The sequence below is a fragment of the Perognathus longimembris genome, chromosome 13 (assembly GCF_023159225.1).
Source record: "Perognathus longimembris pacificus isolate PPM17 chromosome 13, ASM2315922v1, whole genome shotgun sequence".
Lineage (NCBI taxonomy): Eukaryota > Metazoa > Chordata > Mammalia > Rodentia > Heteromyidae > Perognathus > Perognathus longimembris.
Window position 1 is genome coordinate 57,669,259 of NC_063173.1, and position 16,344 is coordinate 57,685,602.

Here is a 16,344-nt window from a genome sequence, read left to right on the forward strand (position 1 = left end):
CCCTCTGCCCCTCCCTGTGACTGCAGGGCTCCCCACTGCCCCTCCCTGTGACTGCAGGGCTCCCCTCTGGCCCTCCCTGCAGCCGTGGGGCTCCCCTCTGCCCCTGGGGCTCCCCTCTGCCCCTTCCTGTGACGGTGGGGCTCCCCTCTGCCCCTCCCTGTGACTGTGGGGCTCCCCTCTGCCCCTCCCTGCGGCCGTGGGGCTCCCCTCTGCCCCTCCCTGCGGCCGTGGGGCTCCCCTCTGCCCCTCCCTGTGACTGTGGGGCTCCCCTCTGCCCCTCTGGGCAGGGCTGGGCCCAGGGATGTGAGCACCCCAGAAGCGCCTGGCAGGTGGGCTCGCGTCACACCCACGTTGCTCCCCTCTCTGTGAGGTCACCTGCAGCTCAGCCTCCGTGCAGGGACTCATGCACCCCACCCACCCCCACCCCCGCCCCGCATGATGTTAGACTACTGCAGAGAAGGACAAGCAGCAGAGGGGAAACCCTAAAGCCAGAGAGAAAGGCGTAGAGAATGTCAAGACCCCGCAGACCTAGAGAGAGGTCCAGGGGCAGCGCCCTGAAGAAAGAGAGGCGAGGACACACACCAGAGAGAGAGGGAGGGAGGGCGACCAGAGCAGGTGGGGAGAGAAGGCGCACACCCGCCCCTGCCCCGGGACTGGGCTGAGGGGAGGATCTGCCGGCTGTGCCCGCTCAGCCCTGGGCAGTGTGGCCGGGTGGAGGAGCTGCCCCGCCCAGGAACGGGGCCTCCACGCCGCCTGTGCCCTGCGCCCACCGGGGCCCGCCTCACCCACGCCGAAGCGCGGTCAGCCCCGCCAGCCTCACCCCCGCAGCGTGGCCCCTCTACGCTTCCTCGCCGGGGCCGGGCAACATGGCGCCTACCCATTCACTTTGGGACACTTCCAAGGTGTCAGCGATGCCCTTCCGAGCGAGGAAAGGGCAAAGGCAGAGGGCTGGGGAGAGGAGTGTGGGCAAGGAGAAGGGCCTGCCCTCTGCTGGCAGCTCCCCCCAACCAAGGAAGCTGCGAGGACCCCAGACAGCCTTCTTCCCCTGGGGGGCCCCAAATATGAGCAAGGTGGTCGCTGTCAGGGGCGATGAAAGTCCCCTTCATGGACACCCTCCCCCCATGGTGATAGGTGCACCACCCCGGTGCCCTAGAAGCTTCACTCACCTTCTATAGGGTGCTCCTCTACAGCCAGCGAGGTTCAGAAAAGGGAGGGTTAAGGAGAAAAAAAGAAAGGAAGGCTGTTAGCAAGTGCGAGCCCCACGGACGAGAGAGAGGGGCCCCCGAGCCCCCCAAGCCCCGGCAGGGCCAAGTCTCAGGGGACAGCTCTGCTGGCGACAGGGGGGTGACCCTGCTGCTCCCTGGGTGGAGACAGCACCCACTGTCACCCCCTCCGCGCAGTGCACGCCACCCCTCGCCTCCCCCCCCCCCCCCCGGGGCGGGGAGAGCTCCGGAGCGCTGCCAGGCTCCTTCCCCCTTGCATTCCACCGCGTCTCAGAGACAGATGGGGACACACTCGCACCACAAACCATCTCCCAGGGCTCACAGAGACACACTCGCGCTCAGTGACACACTGACACACATAGGCGCTGAGCAAGAATCGGTGACTGGTGCAGCCCTCACACACAACTGGCCCTGGAAGGCTGGGCACGCAAGGACCCAACCTTCCACGACCCCCGACCCACCAGGAGAGAAAAAAGGCCTCCGCGCACACACACACACACACACACACACACACACACACACAGTTCTCTAGCACGGGCAAAGCCTCGAGTTCCCGCCCCAGCAAAGCAGAAAAGGCAAACGCCGGGCACCAACGGCTCCTGCCTCTAATTCTAGTTACTCTGAAGGCGAAGATCTGAGGATTGAGGTTTGAAGCCAGCCTGGGCAGAAAAGTCAATGAGACTCTTTTCTCCAATTAATCAGTAAAAAGACAGAAGTGGAGGTGTGGCTCACGTGATCGAGTGCCAGCCTGGAGCACAAATGCTAAGGAAGAGTTGCCTTGGCGCTGGGATTCAAGCCCCAGTAGCAGCACCAAGTGAAAGAAAAAAGCAAGAAAACACAGTGCCCCAAACTGCTGTCGCTCAACCTCTCTGAGCCCCTCCTGCGAAGCCGAGAGGGTGGGGAGCCCGTTCCCGACGCCCCCTTTGGGCTCTGGCTCTGTGATTAGGGCTCTGGTTCCGACTGTCAACCACCAAGTAAGGCGCGGGGGTCCTCGGGCTGGCTGGCCACTTGGGCTTACGAGGGAGCATGCCACGCAGCCCCGCGTGGGCCTGAGCCGCGAGGGCTTTCTGAGCCTGGCACCAAAGGGGTAAAGAGAGAAGGTGGAAAGGAGGCTGGGAGCCATTTCTTCAACGAAGCTCCAACTCCTCAAGTGGGCTGTGTCCTGGCTGCTCTGCAAGAGGGCCGAGGTGTCTGGCTCCAGACCTGTCACGTCCCCGGCCCACCGGGAGCTTTCAGACGAAGTAAGAGGCAAGAAGAGAGAAATAACAGAGCCTACCAATATCCAAACCCACAGTGCCCTAGGAGCACACGCCGGAGGCGCTCTCCCCCGCACGCGGCCCCCTCCCCGCTGCAGGCCCGTTTGTGTTATTTGTTCATCTCTCCTGGGAGGGGGTAACTACACTGCAAGAACAAATACCATGTTTTACCACAGCTCACACACACACACCCCACACACAAACACCAATAGCTACACAGCAGCTGAATCTGTAATATTAGCTACACCCATCCCATCCCCCGTCATCCCTGCGGGAGATGAAGACCCCCCCACCACCAGGCCAGGAGCCAAGCTCCCTTTCTGTCTGTCTGTCCTTCATTTCCATCACCCACACAGACACATTTCCATGTGTTACAAGCACCTTTCTTTACAACATAGAGTGTCTTGTTTTTATTTGGTGCCTGTACTGGGGCTTGAACTCGGGGCCAGGGCATTGTCTCTTAGCTTCTGGCTCAAGGCTGGTGCTCTACCACTTGGGCCACTCCTCCACTTTCAGCTGTTTGCTGTTTAATTGCACTAGGGGTCTCACCACGGACTCTGGGATGACAGGCGTGGGCACCGGCACCCAGCTAACACGGAGCTGCTGTTGTTGTCTGGTGGTGGTGGTTTTTTTTCCCAATCTGACAGGCAAAGCCCCCAGAGCTACCTATGCAATGCTCACACCACAGTGTGGAGGAGGCGGGCGGGTGGGCGGGCTAAAGGGGCGGGGGGCTCTCCGAGGACTGCGGGGCTGGGGTGCTGGGACTCTTAGGTCCCCAAGACCGGCATCAGCACCACCTGCTCAGCAGCGCCTGTGACACAAGCAGTCACAGACATTTCCAGATGAGCCAACATGGCAGACATGTCAAAAACAACGTCCCTACCTGCCAGAAACATGCTTTGGGCCATGCTCAGTCAGCAGCCAGGTTTGCTCCTGGCTTCTGAGGTACAGCACCCGGGGACCCAGGCACCTCTTCCCCTGGCCGCAGGCCGCCCGCACCCCCACTCCCCTCCCAGGCTCGAGGCTGGGTCCCCGGCTCTCACACCTCTGCCTTTCCCTTCTCCCTGCTCTCCTCGGTGCTGCTCGCTTCGGTGGCTCAGGGACTCCCGGCCTCGTGTTTACAGCTCTGCTCTCCTCCCTGAGTGACAGTCTCGCATCCCGCCTGACTGCTCCGCCAGGGCTCGGGCAGCTCTGACACCTCAGCTCTACCATGGGGGCCGTGTTCGACATCCCTCTCCCGAAACCCAGCGCCCATTTCCCGCAGCGCGCCAAGGCAGCTTTCACCATGCGCCCTCCGCCACCAGGTGCCGGGGCCCCACTTCACCACGCGCCAGGCACCCCACGGATCCTCCCCGTGTTTCTAATGAGCTCCGTGGCCTCTCATCTGTCTCTCCTACACAGAAGGGGAGGCCCGCTCCGGGTGGCCCCTCGCCTGGGTCTGGTGGCTCAGCACAGAGCCTGCATTTCCCAGCCTCCTCCGGGCGGGTCCCTGGCCCGGACACACCCAGACCCCCACGGTTGAGGGGAGTGTGGCTCAAAGCCCTCCGTGTGCTCTGCCTCCGGCCTTCTCACCGGCAGTCCAAGACGGGCCCCAGAGCCTGGCCCAGGCTCCCTCCCCACGCCTGGGAATCATGCAGCCTAGAGCCCTCCCTCCTCACCAGCACGGCCCCCCCCCAGGCCGACCCCTACACGCCAGACGACCCCTGCACTCCACCGAGGGGCTCCAACCACGTCACCAGCCTGGTGAGAATGCTCTGTGGCTTCTCACCGGGTTTTGCCCAGGAAGGTCCAGGCTTCTCACGGAAATCCTTTTGAAAGCAGACAGTGCCTCTCCCCTGTCTCTTTCCTCCAGTAGTCACACCCAGTTTCTGGCTGTTTCCCTACTAGGCCGTGTTTCTGCACCTGCTATTCCCTAGACTTGAACACACACACACACACACACACACACACACACACACACACACACACACATCTAAGAATATTGATGCTTCCTTTAAGATTCAAGGCAATATACATCTAGGTGTCAAAAAAAAACACATGAGAGTAGCCACACACCCTCTCCCATGCCAGCTGCAGACAAGTAATATTCTATAACTTTTGCACTTATTGAAGCTATACTGCAATTGTGTTTTCATGCCTGCTTCCTGACTGAACCATGAAAAATAGTGCAAATAGAGCAAAAATAGTGTCTTGTTCATTGTTATCTCCAGCTGCTGACAGAATTTCTGGCTAAGACAATGGCATTCCTATGTTTGTTGAGTGAATAATAAGATAATACTTAATGTACAAATCGCTAAAGTGTGCCTGGGTCTTGACATGCAGCTTCCCCTACTCACTGCTACTAACACATGGGTTCAAGTTACTATTACTCATTCTTTAAGATGAGGAAACCAGCTGGGTGCTGGGGGTTCATGCCTGTAATCCCAGCTACTTAGGACACTGAGATTTGTTTGTTTGTTCATTCACTTGTTTGTTTCGCCAGTCCTGGGGCTTGGGCTCAGGGCCTGAGCACTGTCCCTGGCTTCCTTTCACTCAAGGCTAGCACTCTGCCACTTTGAGCCACAGCGCCACTTCCGGCTTTTTCTGTGTATGTGGTGCCGAGGAATCGAACCCAGGGCTTCACGAATGCAAGGCAAGCACTCTGCCACTAAGCCATATTCCCAGCCCAGGAGACTAAGATTTGAAGATTGTGGTTCAAAGCAAGCCTGGGCCAGAAAGTCTGTGAGACGCTTATCTCTAACTAACCAGCAGAAGGCTGGAAATGGAGAGGAGGAGGAAGAAGAAGAGCAGGAGGGGCAGCAAGAGGAGGAACAGGAGGAGAAGGAGGCAGAGGAGGAAGAAGAGGAAAGAAGAAGGAAGAAGGAAGAAGAAAAGAAAAGAGGAGGAGGGGGGGGGAGGGGGGGAGGAAACCAAGATTCAGAAAGCAGAAGCAGCATGTCGAAGGCCACACTGATGGCAAGGAGCAAAGTTTGAATCCAAATCTAACTTTAAAAACTTCCAATAGGTTACGTCCTTGGTCAGAAAGCCAAGACTGCTAGAAGCTTCTCTCCTCACTAAACCCTGCATACCACCCGACTCACACACCCCAGTGTTCCTGCCCTTCCCCTTCCCTCCCCTGTAACTCTCGGTCATCCTTCGAAGCTAGCCAAGCCCTCCCTCCTCCCTGAAGCCTCCCCTGATCACAAGACCTGAGCAGCCATAGTAGTCCTTACTGATGAGCACTTAGAACAAGGTCCAGTCCAGAATCTCCACACGCTCCGTCCTGCAGTCCTTACAGCATTATTGCTTCCCTTTCACAGATGAGACACTGAAGAGCATCCGGGATGGGTAAATTTCCCAAGTTCACACGGTGAGCAAGGAGCACAGCCAGGACTCAAAGCTCACAGCCCATGCGCTCAGCCATTCTGTCACCTTTCCTCGGGAGCACCTGGGAAGTCCCACTCTGTCTGCAGCCACAGGTGCAGTGTCAGCTCTGACTGGGGACTCCACAGGACAGCACCTCGTTTACTCGGGTTTTTGGGTTTGTTGTTGTTGTTGTTTTGGTGCCAGTCCTGGGGCTTGAATTCTGGGTCTGGGATCTGGCCCTGAGCTTTTTTTGCTCAAGGCTAGCACTCGACCACGTGAGCCACTTCCAGCCTTTTGTGGTTCCTTCCTGAGCTGGCTTCAAACTATAATCCTCAGATCTTAGCCTCCTGAGAAGCCTGGATTACAGGCGTGCACCACCAGCACCTGGCTGCATTTACTCAGCTTATACACACACGGGTCATGACTGCTCCACCAGCAGAGATCGTATCAAGTTGCCTGGTCTCACCTAAAATGAGCTCAGGGTCCCAGCAGATTCATTATCAAGCACAGTGACGATGATGACAGAGCAAAGAAGGAGAGTTCTAAGCGGCCCAAACACAGTTCCATCAAGCCCACCTACTGTGACCACAATTTGGGGGGCTGAGCACCAGGGTTTGAACTCCGGGCCTCCTGCTCACTTGCCTTGCTTGCTAAGCTGTCACTGTACCTTTTGAACAGGCCACCAGCCCAGTTTTTTTGCTGGTTACTTTAGAGATAGTCTCACAGACTTCTCTGTCCAGTCTGGTCTCAAACATCGATGCTCTAGAACTCAGCCTTCTAAGTAGCTAGAGCAACAGGCATGAGCCACAACAACTAGCTAGTGACACACACAATTCTAATTCGGGAAGGCTAACTTTCCAGTTCAGAGACAGAAAAAGAAAACGAGTCAGTTGCTACTGCCCATGGGATCACTCTTCTGAGGGCAAAGGTGGAAAAACTAGAAAAGGCTGATACAAGAACTCACAAGTTGGGTTTGGCGGCGTGGCCCCGTAGGTACAGCACCAGCCAATGAGCAAAGCATCGGGTACTGAGTTTGAGTCCATTTCAAGCCAGAGAAAGCAGGCGGTGAGTCCAGCGTAATACCCGAGGGGACACTCGACCTCCCTGATTCACTGGGGAAACGTCGCCCGCGTGCCAGGAACTGTGCTCAGGTGTTCAACAGATGAACTGCTTTTTTTTTTTTTTTTATGTCTTTCTTTTGGTGCCAATCCTGAGGCGTGGACTCCGGGTCTGGGCGCTGCCCCTGAGCTTCTGTGCTCAAGCTAGCTCTCTACCACTTGAGCCGCAGTGCCACTTCCAGCTACTTTGCTTTTTCATTAGAGATAAAAAGCCTCCTCCGCTTTCCTGCCCAGAATAGCTTGAACCCCGATCCTCAGATCTCAGCCTCCTGAGTAGCGAGGATGACAGGCGCGAGCCACCGGCGCCAGGCCGCGCTGCTTTTAGGAGGCAGCGGGAAGTCGGGTAGGGAGCGACAGGCCCTGGGGTCCGCTCCAGGCTCAGCAATCAGCTCCTGTATTTCTGAGCCTCCCTCTGAACCTCTGTAGAACGGAGAGCTGCCCCCATGAAGACTAAATGACATACAACACCCAAGGCACACTTAGCAAGGTTCCCAGCTACGAGGCCCTTCTCTCCTCCTTTACCCTCCATCCGGCTCTCTGGGTTCTAACTGCACCTTTGCTATTTCTTTTTATCGTTTGATGGTACTCAGGTCTGAACGCAGCCTCACGCTTGCCCTGCTGGCACTCAAGCCCTCGAGTCACATCTCCAATCTACCTTCTCGCTGGCTACTTTCACAGACAGGATCTCGCCAACATTTTTTTTTCCTCTGGCTCACCTTGACCCTCAGTCCTCCAGATCAAAGGCTCCTGAGGAGCGCGGATTCTAACAGTGAGCCACTGGCGCCTGGCGCCCCAGGGCGATGGCTATGTCTGAGATAGGGTCTCACTTGATGCCTGGGTTGGTCTTCACTGGTGCTTCCCTGCATTGCTGAGATGACAGGCGTGTGACACCATGGCCAACTTTATTGGTCGCGGCGGAGTCTCAAAAACATTTTATCACCAGGTGCCAGTGGCGCATGCCTGTAATCCTAAATACTTAGGTTAGGAAGCTGAAAATCCAACAATCATGGTTCAAAGCCAGCCTGGGCAGGAAAGTCTTGGAGACTCTTATCTCAACTAACCACTAGAAAACAACAAGTAGAGCTATGGTTCAACGTGGTAAAGCGTTAGCCTCGAGTGAAAGAGCTCAGGGACGGCGCCCAGGCTCTGAGTTCAAACCCCACAACCAATACCAAGAAAAAAAAAAATAATTGTGGAGGCTGGCCTCGAACAAGGATCCTACGGTCCCCACATCCCGAGTCGCCGGGACGACAGGAAGGAGCCACGGGACCTGGGTCTTTTGCTATTTCTGCAGCTGCTCCATTCTCCTACCTCTCCTTTGGGATCTCGAGCGCCATTCTCTTCTTCTCCCGGGCCACACCATGGGACCCCAGAGCTTCAAGGGCTCTCTTCCTGCACATGCAGCCCCACCCGCGACTCAAAGCCCTGCTCTTACAGTTCTCACCACCATGACATCTTTGTCAGCGGAACTGCGGCTCAGCACGGGCAGGATCCCATCCCCACTCTAATCCCCCTTCCTGACTTCCTCCTTCCCTCGCCCCTCCACCCCCTTCCCCCCTCACCCCTCCACCGCCCCTCTAAGTCGAAGCAGGCACACTGAGGCCCCCTGTTCCCTGCGTTCTCGCCTCCCTCCCCACAGACAAAAGGCAGAGCCCCCCTTCCCTCCCCCCCCCCCCCCGCCGGCACTGTGGGTCCCAGCAGTGGCTCTCCACCGCAGCTGCCGGACCGCACCACAGCTGCCATTACCCTTCTTGGCCACTCTCCAAGACAACCAAGCTTCGGGGCCTCCGAAATCTCTTACCCCGACCATCTCCCAAATGCCATCTAACTGGACCCTCTGCAGACCCCCCTCTGCCTCACTCCTGGCTTCCTCTCACACCTGATCAAGGCTCTCGTGAGCCAGACACTGCGGCTCGGGCGGGCTGGATCGCGGGGTCACGGTTCAAAGCCGGCAGGAATTTCTGTGAGGCAATTATCGCCCGTGAACCCGCCAGAAGCTGCAAATGGAGCTGTGGCTCAAAGTGGTAGAGTCCTAGCCTTGAGCAAAAGAAGCTCCGGGACAGCGCCCAGGCCTTGAGGTCAAGCTCCCTGGACTGGCATGGAGAGTAAAAAAAAAAACAAAAAAAAAAAAAACCACCTCTCTTGTGGCTCCATTTACCAGTGACTGTGCCAGTGAGAATTGGCTAAATGTCAGTTGAACAACTTAAGCCAAATTACCCAATTGCCTGGCCTCAACCTGCAGCCCTGCTGTAGAGCCCGTTCTTTTCCCTCTACTCCTTACCGTGCTCCTGTCTACAGAAGGGCGGCAACACTGCCCCGCACCGTGCTGCGGTTCATTTCGGTGCTTGGAGTCACTGCCCCCACGCCAGGCTTGCTAGTCAGCGTTTAAGACCAGTCCTAAATAGCATGCCTTTCATAAACCCATTACCAGTCCCCTCGGCTTGTAAACCCTCCTTCCTGGAGACTCCAGCAGTACTTAGCTTATAATAACTATCATTTAATCACCACTAATTATGTACTAGACACTCAGTTATCACAACAACCCTATGCAATAAGCATGCTTATCCCCATTTTACAGATAAAGAAAAATTAGCCTAGTTCAGCCTAGTGGCTCACGCTAACTCGGGAGGCAGAGATCGGGAAGATCTTGGTTCAAAGCCAGCGGGGGGAGAAGTTCATGGCACCCTATCTCAACCGATAAGGTAGGCAAGTGGCAAGCGCTGGTCATCCCAACTACACAGAAATTGTAAATAAGATGGGGGTAGATAAGACTTTCATCTAGATCTGAGCCGCAGAGAACGTAGTTTAATCATAGAGCTACATGGTCTCCTAAGGTGTCTCTGGGTATGTACCATACCCTGTTGTGTTGTTACTGTAGATTCTGTTTATTGCTGATATAGGTGAATAGCCTTACCTGAAATGCTGAGGACTAACAAAGTTTCTGATTTGGGACCTATCTTTAGTTACATATTGATATATGCAAATATCTATCTTTAGGTAGATAGATAGATAGATAGATCTGGGGATAAGACCCAAATCTAAAGAAGATATTCCTTCTCCCTCCCCACCCTTTTCTAAGACCGGGTCTTACTACGTAATCCTGGCCAGCCTCAAACTTGCAATCTTTCTGCCTCAATTTCCCATGTGCTAGGATTACAGCCATGATCTGCACCTTATTCTCACATCCTGAAGGTAATCTTATACAGTATTTTCACTGTGTCTGCAACCCTTCGTGTGCCATTAGATGTGGAACTTTTCACTTGTAACCTCATGTCAGCCCTCAAAAACTACCAGTTAGGCATCTTTGGCTCACACTTGTCACCCTGGCTACTCAAGAGACTGAGACCCAGAGATCTGCCGGCCTGGGTAGAAAAGACGGAGCGATTCCATTGCCAGTGAGCCAGCAAAATATTGGCTGTAGGCATGGCTCAAGGAGCTGAGTGTCCGCTATGACAAAACAGATTTTGGGGCATTTTGGATTTCAGGTTTTTGGACTGAGGATATTCAAGCAGTATTTACTGAGCATTTTCTACCCATCCAGTGCTCTGCAGTGTACTTCACATGGATTAGCTAATTTACTTCTCATAATAACTCTATGAGATGGGTACCATTATTATCACATCTCTCAATAAGGAAGCTGAAGCTGAAAGCCACTGCCCAGGTAGTGTGTGTGTGTGTGTGTGTGTGTGTGTGTGTGTGTGTGTCCTGAAGCTTGAAGTCTGGGCCTGGAGGCTGTCCCTGAGCTTTTGTGCTTCAGGCCTGTGCTCTACCATTTACACCACAGCTCCACTTTCAATTTTTTGGTGGTTAATTGGAGATAGGGGTCTCAAGGACTGTCCTGCCTAGCCTGGCTTCAATCCACAATCCTCAGCTCTTACCCCTGGCAGTACTGGGGCTTGAATTCAGGGCTCTTGCCTGACTTTTTGGCTCAAAGATGGCGCTCTACCACTTAAGCCATACCTCTACTTCCAGCTTTTTGCCAGTCAATTGGAGACTTCCTTGGATTCATCTGCCCAGGCTGGCTTCAAACCACAGACAGTCCTCTGACTTTAGCCTCCTGAGTAGTTAGGTTTGCAGTAGTTAGGTTTGAACCACCAGCACCTGGCTCAATACCTCCTTCTTAACCCTTCACTGGCCTGCCCTTTATCTGCTTCCTCAATGACCTAGTCAAGGCCTGACTATGCTAGCAAACCTCCACTGTGCACACGAACCCCGTGTTCTGCCTCTCTGTGTTGCAGGCATCCACCCCAGGTCTCACACATACTGGCACACCCTTCCCTGGCCACCTCTTCACACACGGGTGGCACGAGGAATCAGACGTGCAACCCACTGTGGAATTCCAGCCTACTGTATTCCAGCTTTGGCAGACAAACAGAAGCAGCCACTTAAACCGAGATCTGTCTACAGTTACATGTGGCCAACTCTCCACCCCTCCACCCAAGAGAAAGAAAACAAATTTCCTGGCATGGAGGTTCTCAGTCAATGGGTAAGCCCAGACCCTGGGAAGGCAGAGGAGATTCCAAAAAAATCCACAAATCCATATGCACACCAAATATCTGAAGGCAGATGGGTACATCTTGCACATAAAACTAAAACTATTTTTCTAATGTATATTTTATCAACCACAATAGAGAACCTAACATCAACATCATCTAAAAGCTTTTCTGAATTCACGGGAGCTTTTGAGTCATTTATTTTCCCCAATAAGTAGATATAAAAAGAATTACAACTTGGAAAGGATACTGTGAATTACTGACTTTTAAAAAGTCCTCAATTTCCAAATAAAGTTGGAAATGACTCAAAGCAGAAAATAATGTCACTCCAACTTCCAGAGAAGTCTGAGGATTCTGGCCCCAAGAACTCCTCAGCGATAAGAAACCAAACCTGTTCCCCTCCAAGTCATTCTGCCCTTTCCCTAGCAACCAACAGTGGGACCATGTCCTTCCATCTTGGCTGGATAAGAATGTACCAGAAGCTGGACACTAGTTGCTCACACCTGTAAACCTAGCAATTCAGGAGGCTAAGACCTCAGGATTGCAGTTCAGAGCCAGCCCAGGCAGATCTGAGGATCACGGTTCAAAACTACCCCAGTCCGTGAGACTCTGATCTCCAATTAACTACCAAAAAAGCTAGAAAGAGAGTAGTGACCCAAGAGGTAGAGCACCAGACTTGAATGAAAAAGCTCAGGGAAGCACCTAGGCCCCAAGTTTATGCCCCAGGATCGGCACATGCACGCGCGCGTGTACGTGCGCACGCGCGCACACACAGACACAGACACAGAACGTACTAGAAGTGAATGAGCACAGGGTATTACAAAAGCTAGGAAATAAGAATGGAGGAGGGGAATGAATAGGGTTGTTATGTGTACCTGTCATTTCCACATGCAATCAGCATCTGGACACCCACAGCCACCCACAACATACATCTGAAAATATACACATGCATATTTTATGTACATATATGGCCTTACCTCAAGCCTTTATTCTCCCAAGTGCTTATTAATATCTCTCCATTCATTCCACAAATCTTTATCAAACACCCACTAAGTGCCTGGTACTATATTAGGTATAGAGAATACAGAGATGAATAAAACACATCCTGCCCTTTTGTCATAGACAAAGCAGCACCTCAACAGATCACACATCAAGAGACACATACACACCATATCCAGACACCCATGTCTCTGCCAGCGGTCTGACACCCACCGGATCTCTCTCTCTCTCTCTCTCTCTCTCTCTCTCTCTCACACACACACACACACACACACACACACACACAGTGGATCACAAGAGAGCTGGAAACAACTCACCTGATGCACATCCCATTCATAGACACAACCATCCCTCTCACATACATCTTAGACACACAACCACACATGTGTGGTTACTGGTAGTTTGGCTCACTGGAAGCCTCTGGCCAATGGATGTTTTCAGAGATGGGACTGACCAGGGTTCCTCTGAGTGCAATTTTCCCAGGACTAGGCCCAAGTGAGCCACATTGACGCCATGGACCAGTTTCTGTAATCTCTCCATAGTTGAACTCTCCTCTCCATCAAATTTTCTCAAGAAGCTTAATTGGGAGGGGCTAAAGGAACTAGAGAACAAAGCTAAAGACCTAGAAAGATTCTTTACGAATTCCAGGTGTCTTACTGAGGATGCAAACGCAAGCACATGCACGTTGGTGCCTGACTACACATCTGAGCACACATCTGAACTTGGGCATAGTGCTCACTACATTAAGACCAGACCTCTACCAATAAGCACTACTATTCCAGACCCATTCACACCTAAAACATGCTGCCAGACTTGTGGGCCTCTGCACGCAAAACACATGGTTTCACAGTTTAGGGAGCACCTGAGTTCCTCGGAGAAAAGGCGAGAAGGTGTCATATTCACTTAATACACACATTTCCTGAAGGCGTAGCCCACAACCTGGTACACACAACCCTACAAAAACAATCCCAAATCCTTCCCGTGTATCCATCTACTGCTACAACTACATGATATCCAATCAACAGAGATCTCATACCTAGGGCCACACCTGCAGACCTGGCTCCTCTCAGGGCCTGCAACCACGGGACACCCATCACCACAGCCACCCTGGTCTGTGGGTATACACCTGCACATACACACTCCCCCCAAAGACACACATGTACATACAGAGTGACCTGGACCTTCTAGGGGTGCCGGGATCAGGAAAGCAAGTCTGACTGGACATTATCTGCTGGGAAACGGCCAGGACTCTTAACTGGCGAGGTAGGGCCTCCTCACTCCTACCTGCCCAGACAGACCAACGAAACAGAGGAGCCTGGAAGTCCCTGCTCCCATCATCCCCAGAAAAAGTCACGGCCTAGCCCCGCTCACCCCAAGGCTCTTCACTGGTCTCAGCCAGGCTTACCCCTCTAAAAGCTGGGGTGCTGGTGGGGTACCTCCTCCAACACCTCCTGCTCATCTCCCAATTAAACATTCAATCCCATGTTCTAGAGTTCCCCCAACCTCATCCAGCGCTGTACCTCTCGCCCTAAGGCCTCCGAAGTTTGACAGAGAAGCTCCCCCTTCCCTGGGAGAGATGACTGGCCAACTCGGCCTCAGCCACCCATCCCCCCCCCCCACACACACACACACGCACACACCAGCTCTGGTGATTCTGGGATGAAAAACAAACGCTCAGTTCCCGCCCTTCTGGCTCCTAAGGGGCCAACGTTGCCGTCCGGACCTCAAAAGCCGGTCCTTCGCCAGCCCTTCAGCAGCAGCACCACGCCCAGTCCCTCGTAGGCCCCGCCCACTCCGGACACGCCCACTCCGCACCCGCCAATGGTGGCCCCGTCCGCGACGCTCGCGGCCCACGCTGCCTCCCGCGGGCCCCGCCCACAACAGCAGCCCCACCCCCCCACCGCCCCCCTCAGGACCGGTACTCCCGGGTCACTCTCGGAGGCGCCCGGCGGCCACGCCCACAGCCACGTGCCTCGCCCGCCCGCCCCTCCCTGGCGCGCCCGACCTGACCTCTGCCCTCGGGGGCGCCGCCCCCCCATCCCCACCCCCCACCCCCGCACGCAGGCCCCGGGCGCCGACGGCTCCGCCGCCGGGGCGGGCTCACCTTCGCTGCAGAACTTGCCGCCGAAGCCCGTGTGGCTGCAGTCGCAGCCCACCTCGCCGGGGGCCAGCACGGTGCAGAGGCCGCCGTTGGCGCAGGGGTTGCGCGCGGGCGCGCACAGCGGGTCGGCCGCGGCGCCGCGCAGGCCCTGGCTGCCCAGCAGCGCGGGGGGCCGCTCGCCCAGCTTCAGGTTGGCCAGGAGGCCGCGGAAGGGCGGCTCGTACTTGACGGTGCTGAGCGTGAGCGCCGAGAGGCGCACGTCGGGCGGGATGCCGCCCACGAACAGGTCGCTGGCCACCTGCATGTCGCGCCGCTTGGAGCGCACCTCCGCCGCGCGGGCCTCGCCGTCCACCGCCAGCGCCGTGCGGCGCGCGTCGCGGGTGAGCAGCACCATGTGCCAGCGGTCGTCGGCCACGGGCGTGTCCAGCTGCAGCGTGGCGGGCTCGGCGCACGAGAGCGTGAAGCGCAGCCGCAGCCGGCCGTCCAGCAGCAGCAGCTCCAGGAAGTCGCAGTCGCCGCCGTCGTCCAGGTAGAGCAGCAGCGCGCGCGTGGCGTTGGTGCGCAGGCTGAAGCTGAGCTCGCCGCTGCTCGCCGCGCCCGCCCAGCGCGCGTAGCGAGCCCACTGCCCGGGGCCGCCGCCGAACTCCAGGCCGCCCGCGCCCGCCGCCAGCGCCAGCAGCAGCAGCAGCCGCAGCCGCAGCCGCGGCGGCCGGGCTGGCGGCCGCCACCGGCTCCCGGGTGCCATGCCTCCGGCGGCCCCGGCGCCGCCCGGCCCCCGGCCCCGCGCGGGCTTCACAGCCGCCGCGGGGGCATGGGGCGAGGCGGGGAGGGGGCCGGGCGCCCCTCGCGCCGAGCGCGGCTCCCTCGCCGGCTCACAGCGCCATGGGCCCGGCCGCAGGACGAGGATTTCCCCGGCCCCCCGGGCGGCGGGGGCGGCGGCGGCGGCGGCGGCGGAGCAGCCCCTCCCCCGCGGCGGGCTCCGGAGCAGACTGGGGAGGGACGCCTGCGGGGTGAAAGAGAGAGGAAAGGTTGACATGGGGGGGGGGGGTTCTGCGTCTCCCCTCAAACTAGCAGACGACCACCTGTTTCCCTTTAGGACCCTGACCCGCAGAGACGCCATCAGTGCGGGGCGCCCGGTGGCGGCTCGCGCCTGTAACCCTAGCTATTCAGAAGACTTGAGACCTGAGGATCATGGTTCGAAACCAGCCCAGGCAGGAATGTCTGTGAGACTCTTCATCTCCAATTAAGGGGTACAAACCCAGAAGTGGTACCGCGCCAGCCCTGAGCGAAAAGCTAAGGTTCAAAAGCGGAGTTCAAGCCCCCGTACTAGCCCCCCCCCCCAGAAAAAGAAAAAGAAAAGAAAGCCACCATCGCAGGTGGAAGTGCTAGTGACCTAACATCTGGGGTGAGCTGGCACCCACTAGGGGCATTACTGGCTTAAGACAGGGACAGGTGGCAGGGGTGACACCCAGCGTCCAGTAGGAATGCAATCCAGCTGCCCTCACCTGAACCCTGGTGTCAGGACCGAGGCCAGCTTCTAGGGGCGTGGCCTGGCGTAAGAACTCTCCCAGCACCTTCCGCTGGGAGCCACCCACCCTCTGCAAGTGGCTCCCAACTCCAGCCACAAATCCCCCTTGAACGCACTCCTCTCTCGCGCTCCCTCTCTCTCTCTCTCATCAGCTCTTGATGCCGGATAATGAAGTCGCTAAATAATTCATTGGGATTAATTAAATGCCAATTCGTCAATGGTATCACAGGGTAACCAAGCTGGGAAAGGAGCAAGGGAGGGAAAGCCCAGCAGGACCCAGG

The 16,344-nt window shown here is 56.1% G+C and overlaps 1 protein-coding gene across 1 annotated transcript in view; it reads right to left on the reverse strand.

Moving 5' to 3' along the window:
• The window catches only part of Nrxn2 (neurexin 2), a 95,452-nt gene extending 80,172 nt beyond the window's left edge, over positions 1–15,280 (reverse strand). Inside the window, 2 exon segments of the mRNA XM_048360230.1 lie at positions 1,167–1,184; positions 14,539–15,280. Coding sequence (XP_048216187.1) covers positions 1,167–1,184; positions 14,539–15,280 — 760 coding nt within the window.
• Positions 15,281–16,344: the final 1,064 nt, after the last annotated feature.